This window comes from Asterias amurensis, chromosome 7 (assembly GCF_032118995.1).
Source record: "Asterias amurensis chromosome 7, ASM3211899v1".
Classification (NCBI taxonomy): Eukaryota; Metazoa; Echinodermata; class Asteroidea; order Forcipulatida; family Asteriidae; genus Asterias; species Asterias amurensis.
Window position 1 is genome coordinate 1720267 of NC_092654.1, and position 15734 is coordinate 1736000.

A 15734-nucleotide genomic window follows, 5' to 3' on the forward strand; every position below is an offset into this window, starting at 1 on the left:
CAGCTCGGAGCAGAAAGGACTTATAAGATCTAAGACCCAGTCAGCTCAGAGCAGAAAGGACTTATAAGACCTAGGAAGACCCTTTTGGCTCAAGTAGAAAGGGCTTAGAACGACTCAGTTAGTCTATATGTAGTAGTGCCCTTGAGGATCGAGGGGGGGATGAGAAAAAGGGGAAGGAGAGGGAGAGCTCTTGGCATTTTGACTTTGAAAAGAATTATGGCCTTTTATTAGTTCACTTGTCTTTACCTTTTTTATGTTCTGCTTACAGGGAACCACTGTAGAAGGGATACGTCAGGATATAGAATCTGCAAAGCAGCGTCTAAATCCATTTGCCAAAACCTTCGAGCCGTCTTCGTCAAAGAGCAACACCTCACCTCCTCGCGCTGATCAGAGTCAAACAAGACCCTCCTGGGGTCAGGGTCAAGAAAATGGAGTCTTGCCAACGGTGGGAAAGAATCCTTGGAACCTGCCGACTGGTGCTTCCCCTCGCGGCACTCAGGTTGCCGGGAATGCATTCAGCGGAGGATTGAACAGGCAGACCAGCGACGAATTCCCTGCTCTGTTAACGTCTAACAATGCTCAGCAAAACGGAATGGAAAGCCAATCAGATGAGGACGATTGGTCGGGAGATGATTATGAGGATGTGGATCTCGAGGATGCCATCTTGCAGGAGTTTCAACGACAGATCAGGGAAGATAGAGGAGAACTGGAAGTGATTGAACCCAGTGTCGCAGAGCCTGGCGAGCCAGGTACCCTTAACGAGAGGGACGACGGTGATGACATAAACCAACAAGATGAGGAGCCGCTGAGCGGCACACCCGACATTCCTGAGGAGCTACCTAGACAAACACTAAGCAGTCAACTTCTGACTGCCCGTAAAAAGCGCAATGTCCGCATGATACAGCAGTATGGTGCCATGCTTTTGATTGAAGATAACTATGACCGATCCCGGCTCGTCGGAGCAGACACATTTGAGGACTACGATACAGAGGAAGACTTGGAAGAAGATATGCTGGATGAAAACACATGCAAGGAGCATCTCGACCAAGTTGCGAGAGACCCTGAGAAGTTCAAGGTGTGCTCGTTTCATTTTGATCTGAGCGGCCACACCTACGCCTTGCCCAAGGATGAAGATTCCTCCATGAAGATCTTGATTACAAGTAGGAGGAAACGGGGCAAGGCTCTCAACCTCGACGAGGTCATCGTGGAAATCCTTGACGATATAGATGAGCTGGAGAATGCAGCTGGATACGGACCCCAAACCGAGGAAAGAAAGGAGGAAAGTAAAATTTATGGACGGGTGACGTTCATTTTGAAGAGAGCTGCTAATCCTTACCTGAGGAAGATCGTCTGCACTATTGATAAATTCACAGACGGATTGATGGTGCCAATCGACAGGACCTTCCCGAAGATCTTTGTTCGTACCTTTAAAGAAGGAGGGAGCCAACCAAGAACAAAGAACAAGAGGAGTCATACTTCGGAGTTGTCGACCGTCTCCATCTTTGCTATAAGCAGGGGTACTGAGAATGGCTTTCAGTTCCAGAAGAACATTCTGGTCTCCCTGAAAGACCGGCCAAATAAGCTGTTTGTTGTGCAGTACCTGAAGTGGCAAGCCAAGACGCCTTATCCCTTTGGTATCATCACAGAAGAGCTGCCCCCTGGAGATACCAAAGCAGATGGTCTTCGAATCCTCAAGCTTGTCCACGGCATCCGGGAGAAATGGAGACCGGCCGTCCTTGAGGAAGTCAAAACCGACTACCAGGATAACTGGGAAGTACCAGAAGAGGACATCCAGTCTCGCCATGACATCAGAAGCAAGTACGTGTTCACCATTGATCCACCAGGCTCGCAGGACCTCGATGATGCTCTGAGTGTCGAAATGGTAGACAACAACTACCAGGTTGGCATTCACATCGCAGACGTCTCTTACTTTGTCAAGACGGACACTGCCCTCGACGAAGAAGCAAAAGAGAGAGCAACATCTTTCTACCCGTCGTTTGCCAAAACTGTGAATATGCTACCACCTCAGCTGAGTAATAGGCTGTGTAGTTTGCTACCGGAAGAAGACAGGCTGACCATTTCAGTCTTCATCACCTTGGATGAGAATGGTGTGATTGTCGATGAAGTCCAGATTGTGAGGTCTGTGATTCAATCTAAAATCCAGATGACCTACGAGGACGCTGAGAACATCATTACGATGACCAGTGATGAGAAGAAGAGCAACTCCATCATCCAAGATAAAGTACTGACACTGAGTAAGTTGGCCAAGGAACGTAGAAGAAATCGTCTGGGAGTTGGCTGCTTTGCCTATAATCATGAATCGGAAGAAGAAGAGCTGCAACATCCGCTTGCTCATTGCCTCGTTGAAGAGATGATGCTTATGGCCAATGAAGAAGTGGCACGCCACCTTCTTAAGAAGTATCCGGAGGGCACACCTCTGAGACGACAGCTCCCGCCCAGTGAAGATTCCGTTCTCGAGTGGTTGGATAAACACGGCCAAGATCTCCCGAATAGCGTTGACTTGCAATCAAAACCATTCCAACAAGTTGTTCCGTCAGAAACGGAAAAAGGTGTTCATGTTCTCGAGTCAAAATGGCAGAAACTTCATGACTTGGTCACGGATGATGAGCAAAATGACATGATGAAGATCGTAGATATCGTCTGCAGCGATGATAATCATCCTCAACAGTCTGTAGCTCGGTCCAACTACTTCCATGTCATGGAACAAGGCGCCTACGTCAGCTCTGGAGATCACCAAGGCCTACCTGCAAGGAGACACTTCTCATTGAATAAGGATGCTTATACTCATTTCACCTCTCCGATACGTCGCTACATCGACCTTGTGGTTCACCGTATGCTGGTGAATACACTACCTGGCACTAAAGCTGATGTAGAGCCCCCGTACACCTCAGTTGAGCTCTCCCAGATTTGCCACCACTGCACCAACCAGACCATCAACTCTAAGAGCTTCGAGAGAAAAACCCGCGCCTTGCAATTTGCTCTGAAACTAAAACTAGCTCCTCAGCCAATCCTTTCGTTTGTTGAAAGGACATCCGAAACCAGTATCCATCTGTCGTTTCCTTATCGGAGTTTTGTTTCGGTTCGACATCGCAGTCTACAGCTTCGTCTCCTCAAGCCACTCAAGAAACCCATCATAGAGGAAGGTAGCAGTAGTATGGAGCTTATGTGGAAGCATCGCATCTATGATCTGAGTGGTTCTCCTCACGGAGTTAAAGGCAAGAAGGACGGCGTACTCAGACTTGACCAGGAGAGATTCATCGTACAGGTTTCCGCAAACCTCTGGAAAGAGATTCTGACTGGGATCAAGACTGAGGATATCTACCAGATACGGAATGCTGTCGCAATGGCAACGATGGAGCACCAGCAAAGACAGCAAGACAAGGAAGCCGGACGAAACCAGCGCAATCAACATGAGAGTCAAAACCTACCTGTAGTGGAGGTGACCTGTGAAAATGGCGATGGAAACAGTCCTTCACTCTTCATAAGCTTCACAAGGAGCTTCGACAGGGGTGATGTCGTTCAAGTCCAACTTCACGCCTCTCTTCAGATGGGTGTACTGACACCAAGCATCCAGCTGTTCGGCCTCACACCAAAACTTCACCTCTGCGCTGAGCATCGAGGAAACGCAATCGAGAGTTTTGCCAAGGTGGCATTAGAGCGGCCTCTAAACATTAAGAACATCAGCAAGTACAAGAAGGTCTGGCTGCCCATTATTGAGATGTTGACGGCTCACAACGCCATCCAGAACGACGAGACTGTTATCATTCATGGGGTCAAGATTCGCTGGGACCGCACTTTCAACCAAGACACAACAATCTATGAGTACACAGGCTACTTCACCATCCCAGATAGCTTCTGCGAAGAGCATCACCTCAGGTTCAGCCACCCTCACAAATCCAAGGAGAAGACGGAAGTTGCAAATGACGATCCTGAAGTTCATCTTGACTTTTTGTGCATCCGTTACCGCGACATCGCTCTGACGCATGCTACTCAGCTTCATCTCAGAGAGATCGACAGCAAACCGCGCGTGAACCGTCCGACGTGTAACGTCCACCCAGGGAAAGCGATGTTCGTCGTCCATGCTGCAACAATCGATGCGACCAAGGATAAAGGGATGATGGTGGTGCAGCTTAACGTGACACAGTTCTCCTCTCCATTCCCGGACATTCTCTTGGAATCGGATAAAGTGCCAACTTGTACGGTGGAGTTGATTCCCAAGACAGAACCAGACAGGTAAGTTCTAGATTGATTGTCAAAAACACCCAATTGCTACACTTGAGATTGAATGTTTACAAAAGTTTGTCATTTGTGTATGTTTAACACATGGAAATCCGTGGCGAATATGTGGATGCAGGAAAATAATCTCAAATAGGGATACACAATCTGAGAAGTGTTACGTGGTTCTGTGAAATTGTTCTGTAAATGTTTTATACTATGGAAAGCTGCAGTTGGCTTCTTACCCAAAGGTTTTAGTTGCCATTTATTGTAAGAGTGGCTACAAAGCATATAACTTCCCTTTTAACTCTTGATATTTTATTTGCAGACGTCTTGAGACAGCAGTGCGTAGTTTGGACAGCGATAAAGTCTCACCGCTAATTCGAGACATTTGTCTCCTGCAGAAGCCAAGAGCCAATGAAGAAGGTACCGATTTACACAAAATGTCTTAAAGACACTGGACACTATTGGTAATTGTCAAAGACCAGTCTTCTCACTTGGTGTATCTCAACGTATGCATGCACCTAAACCTGTGAAAATTTTAGCTTAATTGGTCGTCGAAGTTGCGAGATAATAATGAAAGAAAAAACACCCTTGTCACACAAAGGTGTGTGCTTTCAGATGTTTGATTTTGAGATATCAAAGTCAAATTCTGAGGTCTTGAAATCAAGTTCGTGGAAAATTACTTCTTTCTCAAATACTAAATGTATGTTACTTCAGCGGGAGCCGTTTCTCACAATGTTTTATACTACCAACAGCTCCCCATTACTCGTTACCAAGTAAGGTTTTATGCTAATAAATATTTTGAGTAATTATCAATAGTGTCCACTGCTTTTAAGTAAGATTTGAAACTTTGCATGGTTGGTGTATAATTCGGTGAGGTTTGCAATCATAATAAATATAAATAATTTCACTCTCTCCAGGACCAGCCTGTCCGAGAGCGCATAACAGTAAAAAAGAACCTAAGAAAAAGACATAGAAACAGTTAAGGGTCTGTGTAACTTTTGTAGGAAAAAAACACAATGTCCACAGATTTACACTAAATTTTACACAGTTTGAAGATAATGATAGTAGAAAGCTTCCCTGAAAACATTACGTGCTGAGGTGCTGTAGTTTTTGGGAAATGAGTAAAACAATGTCATGAAAATAATTTACAAACGTATTTTCATGACATTGTTTTATTCAATTCTCAAAAACTACACAACCTTAGCTAGTAATATTTGAAGGGAAGCTTCCACTATCATTATCTTCAAACCCTGTAAGTTTAATGTAAATCTATGGACATTTTGGAAAAGAACCCAAATCCTTTAAGAAAAGTACACCACTCAAATAATTTTTTATATTGATTGTACTTATGTTTTCTTCTTATTGATTTTGATAAGTTGAAATAAATGTCTTTTTATTTCTAGATCCCTACAGTAAGTTCTTGCCACGCCTTGCCCTGAATGTCCGTTCCTACGAGATACCGGGCTCGTCCTTTGCTCCTCCAAATCCATCTCAATCAACCGCTTTACGTCAGGCTCTTTCACAACCTTTCACTGTAATCCAAGGACCTCCAGGTATGTATTTATTTGACACCATCTTTAAACTAATAGTAATAATAATATTTGTTTTTTAAATGGCGCTTTACACACCGAAGGGCTTCTCAAAGCGCTTCCTACATGTATGTACATTATTACCCCTGGTCACTTGGCCATATAATTCATTCCTTAAACCATCTCAGCTCCCTGGAGTGTATACAGCCTGTGCAACAAATATGCGCTACTCGGCTAAACAAATCATAAGAACCATCTATGTTACGAATGAGACTAAATATTAAAGCTTTAGAGCGAAAATGCGAAAAATACATTAATTCTTTGTTTTCTCTCATGTGGTTCATATGATTTAGTATATGATACTGTAACTATTTCAAAGATGGTGTCATAGATTGGTTTTGAAAGTATGTTTTTGTATAACATTGCTCTTTCCTTGTTACCCGCAGGCACAGGTAAGACAATCACTGGTGCCCATCTGGCGTACTTCTTCACTAACATGAACAAGAGTCTGCCTCCCTCCGCCAAAGGAAGACCACAAGTTCTATACTGTGGACCCTCCAATAAGTCAGTGGACGTCATATCGGGGTATCTGATCAAACTGGACGTCAAACTAGTACGAGTTTACAGCGAGACAATCGAGACCAAAGATTACCCGATCCCGGGGGCCGTTCAAACAACGCGTAAGGTCGGGAATGATCACGACGCCAAGATGGACCCCCACCTTAAAGAAATCTCCCTGCATCGATTGATTCGGCAGAGCTCTAACACTCACAGTTCCAACATCCGCAAGTATGAAGATATGTTCAGAACAGAAGGGTATAAGGTGAAGCTTCGAGATATACTAGCTTACAGGAAGGAAATCGGACGCGCTGAGGTGAGATTTTGTTTCGATGGAGGATTTTGAACAAGTCTTATAGCACAGATTCCCATATTATTGCACACCTGAGCATCGGAGAGCTGTAGAGCTGTTGGTAGTATAAAGCATTGTGAGAAACAGCTCCCTCTAAAGTAGTTTTGAGAAAGAGGTAATTTCTCACTCAAATATTATATTTAAAAGACTTCAGGCCTGAAGCCTTTTCTAGGCATCTGGACACCCCCTCCCAGTTTTGTGCAACAAGGGTGTTTGTTCTTTCACTATTTTGCATTTCGATGACCAATTGAGTCAAAATTTTCACAGATTTGTTATTTTACGCATATGTTGAGATACACCAAGTGAGAATACTGGTCTTTGATCATTACCAAGATGTCCAGGGGTGGATTTCACGAAGAGTTGGGTTCATTTTGCTTGTTTTATTGTCCTTATGATGTCTCTTACTCCAGTTTTCTTGCCTTTAACAACATTTAAGATCCAGTCTTTCTTTTTTTTTTAGGAAGAAGAGCTGAAGAAACATGAGATCATCTTATGTACGTGCAACGCGTCTGGGAGCCAGCGCATTCGGTCATTCACCAATATCGTCCAGTGCATTGTGGACGAGGCTGGTATGTGCAATGAACCGGAAACATTGATACCCCTGGTGGGCACCAACCCCTGCCAGATTGTCCTGATTGGTGATCATAAACAGCTCAGGTAAGATTTTGACCTCTTTGTGTCAGGGATGCGATTTCTCCATTTTTGAAATGGAATTCTGGTTTTTGTTTGCCCTAAAATGTTACACTTCAGTGTTTTTTAAACTTTTTTGAAGAGAATAAATAAAACAAGTGGTTGTTTATTTTGTCTTCAGGCCGATTATTCAAGAGAAGACGGCTCAGCTCCTCGGTATGGAGGTATCCCTTCTTGAGAAGTACGAGAGGAAGGCTCAAATGCTCACGATCCAGTATCGTATGGTAAGTCATATGAATTGGACATAGTTCAAAGTTTACAAAATAGTGCAGCTCGTTTAATATGTTCCACACCCTTGAGAGAACATATTACCCCATCACTTAGGGAACTTCATTGGCTACCAATTAGAGAATGTATCCATTTTAAAAATGCTCTTCTTGTTTTAAATGCATGAACAAAACTACACCTCGTTATATTACCACTTTACTGTCAGATTACACTTCTCCACAAAGTTCTAAGTCAAAAAGCTTTCTGTGTGGTAGCTTGGCCATTGATTTGGAACAATCTCCCTACTGTCCTTAGGGAATCTGTTACTCTTATCTGTGTTGCCTAAAGTCCTAAAGACTCACCTTTCTCCATGTTCATTATTTCTTTCTAGTGCGCTATGATCTTGATGGAATAGCGCCTTATAATGTTAATCGTTATGTTTGGTTATGTATTCAGTTAGGCTCTGTCCGAATTGAAGGATTGAATGGGGAGACCGATCTTTATCACATGCTGCCCCATGTCTTTTTTTTACTTCAACCATGTTTGTAAACAAACTAAAGACTCATCGAGAAAAGACGCTGCTAGGGCCTCTGCTAGGGTTTCCCTAGCAGAGTTTTTCTCGATGAGTAACTATTTTTTACATCCAGTTTTTGTTTTACATTCATCTGCAGCACGAAGCCATTTGCTCTTTGCCTTCCCAAGCGTTCTACAGCGGCAAACTGGAGACGGCTGACATTGTGAAACAACGGAGAACCAACCCGTTCACAAGGAATATCTGGCCCGGTGGGGTGGACTACCCACTGTGTTTCTGTCACCTATATGGCAAAGAAGAAACGCTGACGGTCAAGACGGCCGAAGGAAACGAACAGTCTAAGGCGAACCCACAGGAAGTCAAACACGTGGTAAAATAGACAGTTTACTTTTTCAACTTTGATAAAAAGTATGCTCTGATTTCAAATTGAATTAATTTGAAATGGTTCTTCAGAAACATTTTTTAAAAACTGACTACCAAAATGGTGTAAGCAAGATTTATAGTATGAGAATGTGTCAGCTGAATTGAGTCTTAATGTTCAGTGCTTCGGACTTAAGTCAGACTGTGGCACTTGTCCTTTCAATGGTGTGTCAGGTCCTGTGTCTTGTAAGAAGACAGGGTTTATCAACTTGTAAACCCTTTCCTATTTTCTCTATTGGCTAGTCTTCTCTATTCCTTATTGATTTTCCCTCGGCTTACTTTCTTTCATCAGGTACGAATGGCCACCACATTGGTCAAACATTACAACGTGAACTCAGAAGATGTGGTCATTCTATCTCAGTATCGTCTCCAATGTGCCGAGATCGAGACCGCTCTGAAGAAGCACGGACTGAAGAACATCTCTGTGCGGACGGTTATCACTAGTCAAGGTTTGTAGGATTTGAAACTTTGCATGGTGGAAATATAATATAGAAAGGTTTGCCGTACTACCATGTGATGATAGTCTCTGAATGAGTTGGGGTGGTTCTGAAAAGAACCATCGGTTTCAACTCGACGTTTCGATCAGAATGCTCTGATGGTCTTCTGGAGAAAGCTTTTTTCCCCAGGGTTATTGATGTTTTGTACTTTTCTTTCTAAGTAAAGATACTATTTGTTTCTGAAAAAAATAAATAAATAGAACTATTACTAGTATTGTTAAAGTAGCATTATAATAATAAATATTATAATAAGGACTTGAAATGAGCACATATCCACCCTGCGCACATATCCACCCTGCTGGCGCAGTAAACCCCCCCCCCCCTTCCAAAAAAACCCCCCCAAAAAACATTACATTTGGTTCTGATTCCATACAGGAAGTGAATGGGACTACGTGATTATGTCGACGGTGCGTTCAATGCCACGTATTGAGATTGAGGAGAAAGCCAGCATGGGTTGGAAACAGAAGAATCTCGGCTTCATCATCGACGAGAACCAGATGAATGTCGCCCTCACAAGAGCAAAACGGGGACTCATCATTGTTGGTAAGAAGATGTGGGGAATGCAGTTTTGTTCATGCACCTGCAATAATGCAAAGTTATTTAGAGCTGTCTGGCATTGTGCTTAAAAAGCACTGGACACTTTTGGTAATTTCTCAAAATAATTGTTTGCATAAAAACTTACTGGGGAACGAGAAATGGAGAGCTGTTGATAGTATAAAAAACATTGTGAGAAACGGCTCCCTCTGAAGTAACGTATTTTCTCAGAAAGAAGTTATTTCTCACTTAAATAATTGTCGCACAAGTTGTGTGCTTTCAGATGCTTGAATTCAAGACCTCAGCTGAGTTATAGAATTCAATCCAAATGTTTCAGTGAGAAATTACTTCTTTCTCAAAAACTACGTAACTTCAGAGGGAGCCGTTTCCCACATTGTGGTATACTATTAACAGCTCTCTCCATTGCTCGTTACCAAGTAAGTTTTTATGCAAACAATTATTTTGAGTAATTACCAAAAGTGTCCAGTGCCTTTGATGGTCCTAAAGGCCCGGTCAAACAGGCCCCGATAACGAGAACGAAAATGAGAACGATAAAAATGCACGCTCGCGATTGGTTGAATTGCTCCACCCAGAATACACCAAGGCTCATTCAACCAATCGAGGGCGTGCATTTTTATCGTTATCGTTTTCGTTCTCGTTATCGGGGCCTTTAGACCTCGTTGTTTACTCGTGTATTCCCGCTTTGAAAGATTTTTTAAAAAAGTTAATCTTTAACGCTTTATTGTTGTTGTTTCTTTACAGGTAACCAGTATCTGCTTCAGACGCATGACAAGTGGAAGGACTTGATTGATGTCTATCGTGAACACGGTGCTGTCGTCGATGCTCGTAATTTCCTACGAAAACAGTAACCGTCAGCTGTTTCATTGGAGAGAAAACAGAATTCTTGTATGGATTGATATTGCAATTCTACGACCAGGGCCCAGTTTCATAGAGCTGCTAAGCACAAAAACCTGCTTAGCATGAAATGTTCTTCCTTGATAAAAAACAGGATTACTAACCAAATTTCCACGTGATTTTCAGGATAAGCAAACAACAGCTGAATACCAGTAACGAGCAATATGCAACAAATAAAAATTTGGGCCAAGGTTCCTAGAAACAAAAATGCTTAAAACATTTCTGCTGCTGAGCAGAAATGAGCAGGATACCAGTCAGAAATTGTACACATGACATGGTATTACCCCAAGTGACTCCTTTTCCTCTCTTTCTATACACCAATCCGGGCGCGCAAGTTTTGAGCACCGCCCGTCATTGCTGCAGTGTCTTCAGTACCTAGATTATGCAGAAAGACACCGCAGTTGATAAGTTTTGTCAATAGAGGGAGTTACCTTTTTTCTTTTCTTTTTTTCAGATTTGTCTATAGATTATTCATCAATATTTAGACAAAGCATTTCTTAAAAATTGTGTATTAGTTAGTTTCCTCCTGATGCTGTAATTGGGTTTTGTTACCATGTTGGGTTCCCTGAAACCACAGTAGTGTGCACTTACATTAATACAAAAAGGGACCATACTGTTTGCCCTTTGAACCTTAGTGAGGTCGCATTCAATTAAATGTTAGACAATCAGAAGGCTAGATCATATTATGTGAGCTATGACACATTAATACTATTGATTACTTCAAACTCATTCCATTGGATTTTATCTCTTCATGAGGCGTTGGTTTTTTTAACAGAAATAATGTAATAAGATTAATTGTAAAGTAATAGATTGAACGTAAAAGCTTGTTGAAATTTTTTGAGCAGCTGTGTATTTTTAAGTGGTTGGGGAGATGGGAGTAAAGATATTGTAATGTTGAAAGAGATCTACAGCAAGTACCAATTATGGACTTGTGAAGTAGACATTTTATATTTTGTAAGTGCAGTTTTTGAAAGCCATCGGTGCCGGTTGAGCCAATCATTTAGTAATGGATAACAGTTAAGGGTCTGCACCAATTGGTACTACTACTGCCAACCAAGACTGGGGGACAAGGATGAGAATTGTGGGAACAAGGATGGATGGATACTTTTTTTTAACATTAACTGAAACACTACAAGTAATGTGTGTTTTGAGACACTGCATGGTGAGGTATCACTGTATATTTGGTATGCAGTATGTGTATATCTACTTGCTTGGTAGATTATGTTCTTTTGAATATGTTCTTTTGAGAACTTGTCTCGCTAAATATTATACTTCCACGGAGTATATAAAATAAGTAAGTTATATGTTTTTTGACAGCATGTAGATTTTGTATGAAGAAAAGATATTTTTGGGGGGTCTGTTTGTCAAAGAGGTTATCTGTTAAATAGACAATTTTACACATTAGACAAGTTGTACAGTGTATGCAGAGCTTTTGTAACCAAAGTTTTTGAAGCCTTATGCATATTGGTCGTGAAAGCGACATGTTTTTTGTTGTTACAGATTTTAACACAGCTGCCTTTAAAAATTGCTAATGAAACTGTCATGTACATTTGGGGTAGTTTGGGGTCCAATTTAAGTCTGGTGATTCTTCGATAAATTGCCATTGTTATTTGGTGTAATATGCTTAATTTCAATGGAAAGGGGTTAACATTTGAAAGCCTTTTACAAACCTTGGCTTAGACTCTTCGGCTAAAACTTTGTTTGATGTTGGAAATATTTTTGCAAAATGTACGCTGCTCAGAAGTTGGTAGTGGACCCCAAGCCAGAACCAAGACCCAGAGCAAGAGCCAGAGAGCACACAAGGCTAGGTTTCTAGAATGCCTCTTGTTCTTGGACGGTCCTTTAGTTTTTTAAGAAAGTTACATTTTTGTAGTTTGGTATTGTTTGCCCATAGTTTTCTTCTTTCTTGCTATAAATTAACAATAGTTAAGTATAAGTAAGTCCATAGCAACTTCTGATGTTACACCCTGAATAATGAATCTTTTTAATTAAAGATGGAAGAATAAAGATAACGAGCATGATTTCAAAATCCGCTTTCAATGTTGAAAAGGAACCATACTGAAGATGTAAAAACACTAATCATGCCACTTGCCTTTACAAATCCTTCTTTGACAAAACCATTTGACTTAATTACTTTACTTATTCAGTTACAGTCCATTTGTTGTAGTTAGTCTAGTATTATAGTAAGCTTTTACCAGTCTGAAATTGTATACAATAATCGAGATAACGAATCATGTGATGACACTTATTATCTTGCAGACAAATCTTAGAGCAACTTTCTAAACCGTCTTTCTAAAAAGGAAATATAAAAAAACATTCCTCAAAAAGTTTCGGTTTCAATGTTTATTGGTGATTGCTTTTGTTAAGTTGATTGAAACAAGTAAAGTGTACGCAGGTTTTGTTGTTTTTATTTAAAATAGTATGTTGTTAGAGTAGAAAACAAACAAATTACAGGGGATTACATTTGATCAGTGGCAGTGCCCGGGGGGGGGGGGGGGGTTGATGCACACACAGCCTCGTCCCCCTGGTGAGCATTGACTATGAGAAAAAAGAGAGCATAAAGCCACCATGGGAACGAGGAGGTACAAACAATTTCCGCCAGTACCTTTCACAAGTCGGTGGTTGGTTTTTGGTTCACACTTAATACTGAGTAGTTTTCTATAACACAGACCTATAAAAATAGACTATAGACGATGTGACCTGTGACATCACATGTTTACAAAAGAGCCACAGAGCCTGGACTTCCTGCAGGCACGATTTGTACACAGCCTAATGGAAGAAATTATAAAATCTTATATTTTATGGAGATTGCACTGTCTAATTTGTATCAACTTTTGATATGATGAAAGGCGGCACATCTCAAAACTTGTCCAGCTTTTACTTTCATCATTCTTGGATTTATGTGGAAATTATGACACAAAATGTCAACTTTCCCATATGACCTGTGCAGTGTTGTGCCTGCCAGAATACTCAAAGAATGTGAGGTCACACTAATTGTAAACAAATTTCACATGGTATATAGGGCCTAGAATCTATACTTTGGATGAATTATAATTGTGTAAGCCATTGGGATGTATGTGCTTACAAACATACTAAAGTGAGAACTAAATAAAATTTGGATAACAACCATTGTGAATCGGCGTTGGCTGAGTTTTTGGCGGGTAAAGTAAACAATTTGAACAGCCATTCATCACGATCGTGTCATGCCAGAAACTGTCCCGCGTGTGGGTGTACTGTGATCCGATTGGCCATTATGCGTCTTTGACGTCATATTACGGATGCCTTGCCTTTGTGTATCATAGGCCCTTTTTGAATCCACGGCTTCGGCTGTGGATTCGGCTTTAGACTCAGTCCTCTCGTCTGAAGCCCTGAGCACGTACGCAAGGCACGCGCAATTGTCGACGAAACAACCGCGGGGCCAATCTATAGGCCGAATCCAAAGCCGAAGCCATGGTTTCGAAAAGGGCCATCAGATTTTTCTTGTCCAAGTTTTCCAAGATGGAGCCGTGACCAGTTGACTCATTCACGAATTTTTGTTTAAGGATAGTTCAAACACTCGAGTGCTAACCTCCAAAATAAAAAGGGGGGAACAAGTACAGTTGTCAGCACATGTTTGTTTTTATTTCAAACGGCCGCGGACTAGACTGTTTATAAAAGCGCCACCAACGTTGACATTCACCGGATCGCTGAAAGGGGAATCCCCCTTCTCACGCAGTTGATTATTATTGCGGGAATTTCCGTGCGTGATGAAAAAACGATTCCAACCAAGAATTTTGTCGGTTAAGCTTCAACACTAGTTACGATAATTCAGTGTTTTATCAAGTACAAAAAGTGTATATTATAAAATGGCATTCATGGTGAAAGAGTGAAAGTGCATCCGGGACTGTGACAAAGCAACCAAATAGACGCCGGGTAGTGGCAGTGCCAACTCGACACATCACTGTAGTGTAAGTCACATTGCTTTTAAAATTTCCTGCTAAATACTTATGATTACACACAGATTGTATTTTAACCTTCTCATTAAATCAATTCACTCCACCTCTAGACACCAATTAGCCGCTCCTTAGCTATTATAATAAGTATTGTTTTAAGCTGTTGTTTGCCTTATGGTAATTTCAAACAGGCAGCATCATAGACCTATGGACGACGGGTGCGCAGATAGGCCAGTCGTTAATATAAGGCTTGTTGTTAATGAAAAGGCTTATTTATAGCCAGTGGTAATGGTTTTTTTTTTTGGGGGGGGGCGGCGGAAACCACCACCCATGCCAACCCACAGGCCTTTTCATCACACACAGATTGATGTAGCATTTGTTTGCCCCCGAATATTGTGATTAAATAGACTGAAAAATCATTAATTAAAGCCTTTCGCCTCTCTAGGCCGATAATGGGAATTTCCCAAATCATGCAACATTTTCTTGTTTTTCCCCCTGATCTGTAACTGGTGCGCTGTATTTAATGTGCGGCTCAGCCGTCTGAAAGGGTGGGGCCCAGTTTACATTTTAACATTCCGCTTTTCCGAGAAGTGTTGGTTTACCTGGATTAGGCCCGACTTGCTTCTTGCATAGTGAGTGGACGGTACCCATCATTGCTTGCAAATGTTGCAGTGGCGTTTCTGTCTGTGGCAATGCTACGATTTTTACAAAATGAACCGATTAAATATATGAACCGATACAAAGCAGTAATAAATAGACCAATGCACTGCAGGTGAACTGAAGAAATTCGTTTTTCAGACTTTGGTGACTGTGGGCATCCAGTTCATTTGTTGAACCTCATTTTGGGCCGAGGGGTTCTCCCCCCCCCCCCCCCCCCGTCTTCACCTACGATTTAAAGTGAAATTACTTTAAAAATGATGAGTAATGCAATTTACTAACAATTTCTTTTGTTTCATTCGATTGTTGCAATAATAATTATCAACAATATTGATATGAAGGTTTTGAGCTTAAATTTTTAGACGGATGTTTTTTTTTCTTGAGGATGGTTGTGGTTTGAATCAGTTGAAACTAATGATTTCTTGACGTTGTAAATTGACGTGTCTGCCAAATCGCAGGCCCATCTATAAGAATAAGTGTTTCAAAATACAACATAGCAAACTTTTTTTATGAAACTACCTTTAACTAACAGGTGCTTTTCATTTGATAATATCCTAAACATATTTTATGAAAACGTCTCTATTTTGTGCACATAGCAGTCTGCCTATTTAAGCGCACGCATGATGTTCATGTTCAGCGTATTATGACCATGACCTTGTGGTACATACT

General features: G+C 41.4%; 2 protein-coding genes across 5 annotated transcripts in view; both read left to right on the plus strand.

The window, feature by feature from the left end:
• LOC139939426 (3'-5' exoribonuclease HELZ2-like) overlaps positions 1 to 13603 on the plus strand; it is a 40572-nt gene extending 26969 nt beyond the window's left edge. For both annotated transcript variants that reach the window (XM_071935322.1, XM_071935323.1), the window contains exons 31-40: positions 269 to 4254; positions 4565 to 4662; positions 5646 to 5795; positions 6218 to 6645; positions 7142 to 7338; positions 7493 to 7595; positions 8250 to 8480; positions 8823 to 8979; positions 9403 to 9570; positions 10324 to 13603. In XM_071935322.1, coding sequence (XP_071791423.1) covers positions 269 to 4254; positions 4565 to 4662; positions 5646 to 5795; positions 6218 to 6645; positions 7142 to 7338; positions 7493 to 7595; positions 8250 to 8480; positions 8823 to 8979; positions 9403 to 9570; positions 10324 to 10430 — 5625 coding nt within the window. In that variant the 3' untranslated portion in view covers positions 10431 to 13603. The remainder of the gene's footprint in view (positions 1 to 268; positions 4255 to 4564; positions 4663 to 5645; positions 5796 to 6217; positions 6646 to 7141; positions 7339 to 7492; positions 7596 to 8249; positions 8481 to 8822; positions 8980 to 9402; positions 9571 to 10323) is intronic.
• Positions 13604 to 14222: 619 nt separating this feature from the next.
• LOC139939620 (3'-5' exoribonuclease HELZ2-like) overlaps positions 14223 to 15734 on the plus strand; it is a 43477-nt gene continuing 41965 nt past the window's right edge. For all 3 annotated transcript variants that reach the window (XM_071935658.1, XM_071935661.1, XM_071935660.1), the window contains exon 1: positions 14223 to 14423. The gene's annotated coding sequence lies outside the window, so the exon portion shown is untranslated. The remainder of the gene's footprint in view (positions 14424 to 15734) is intronic.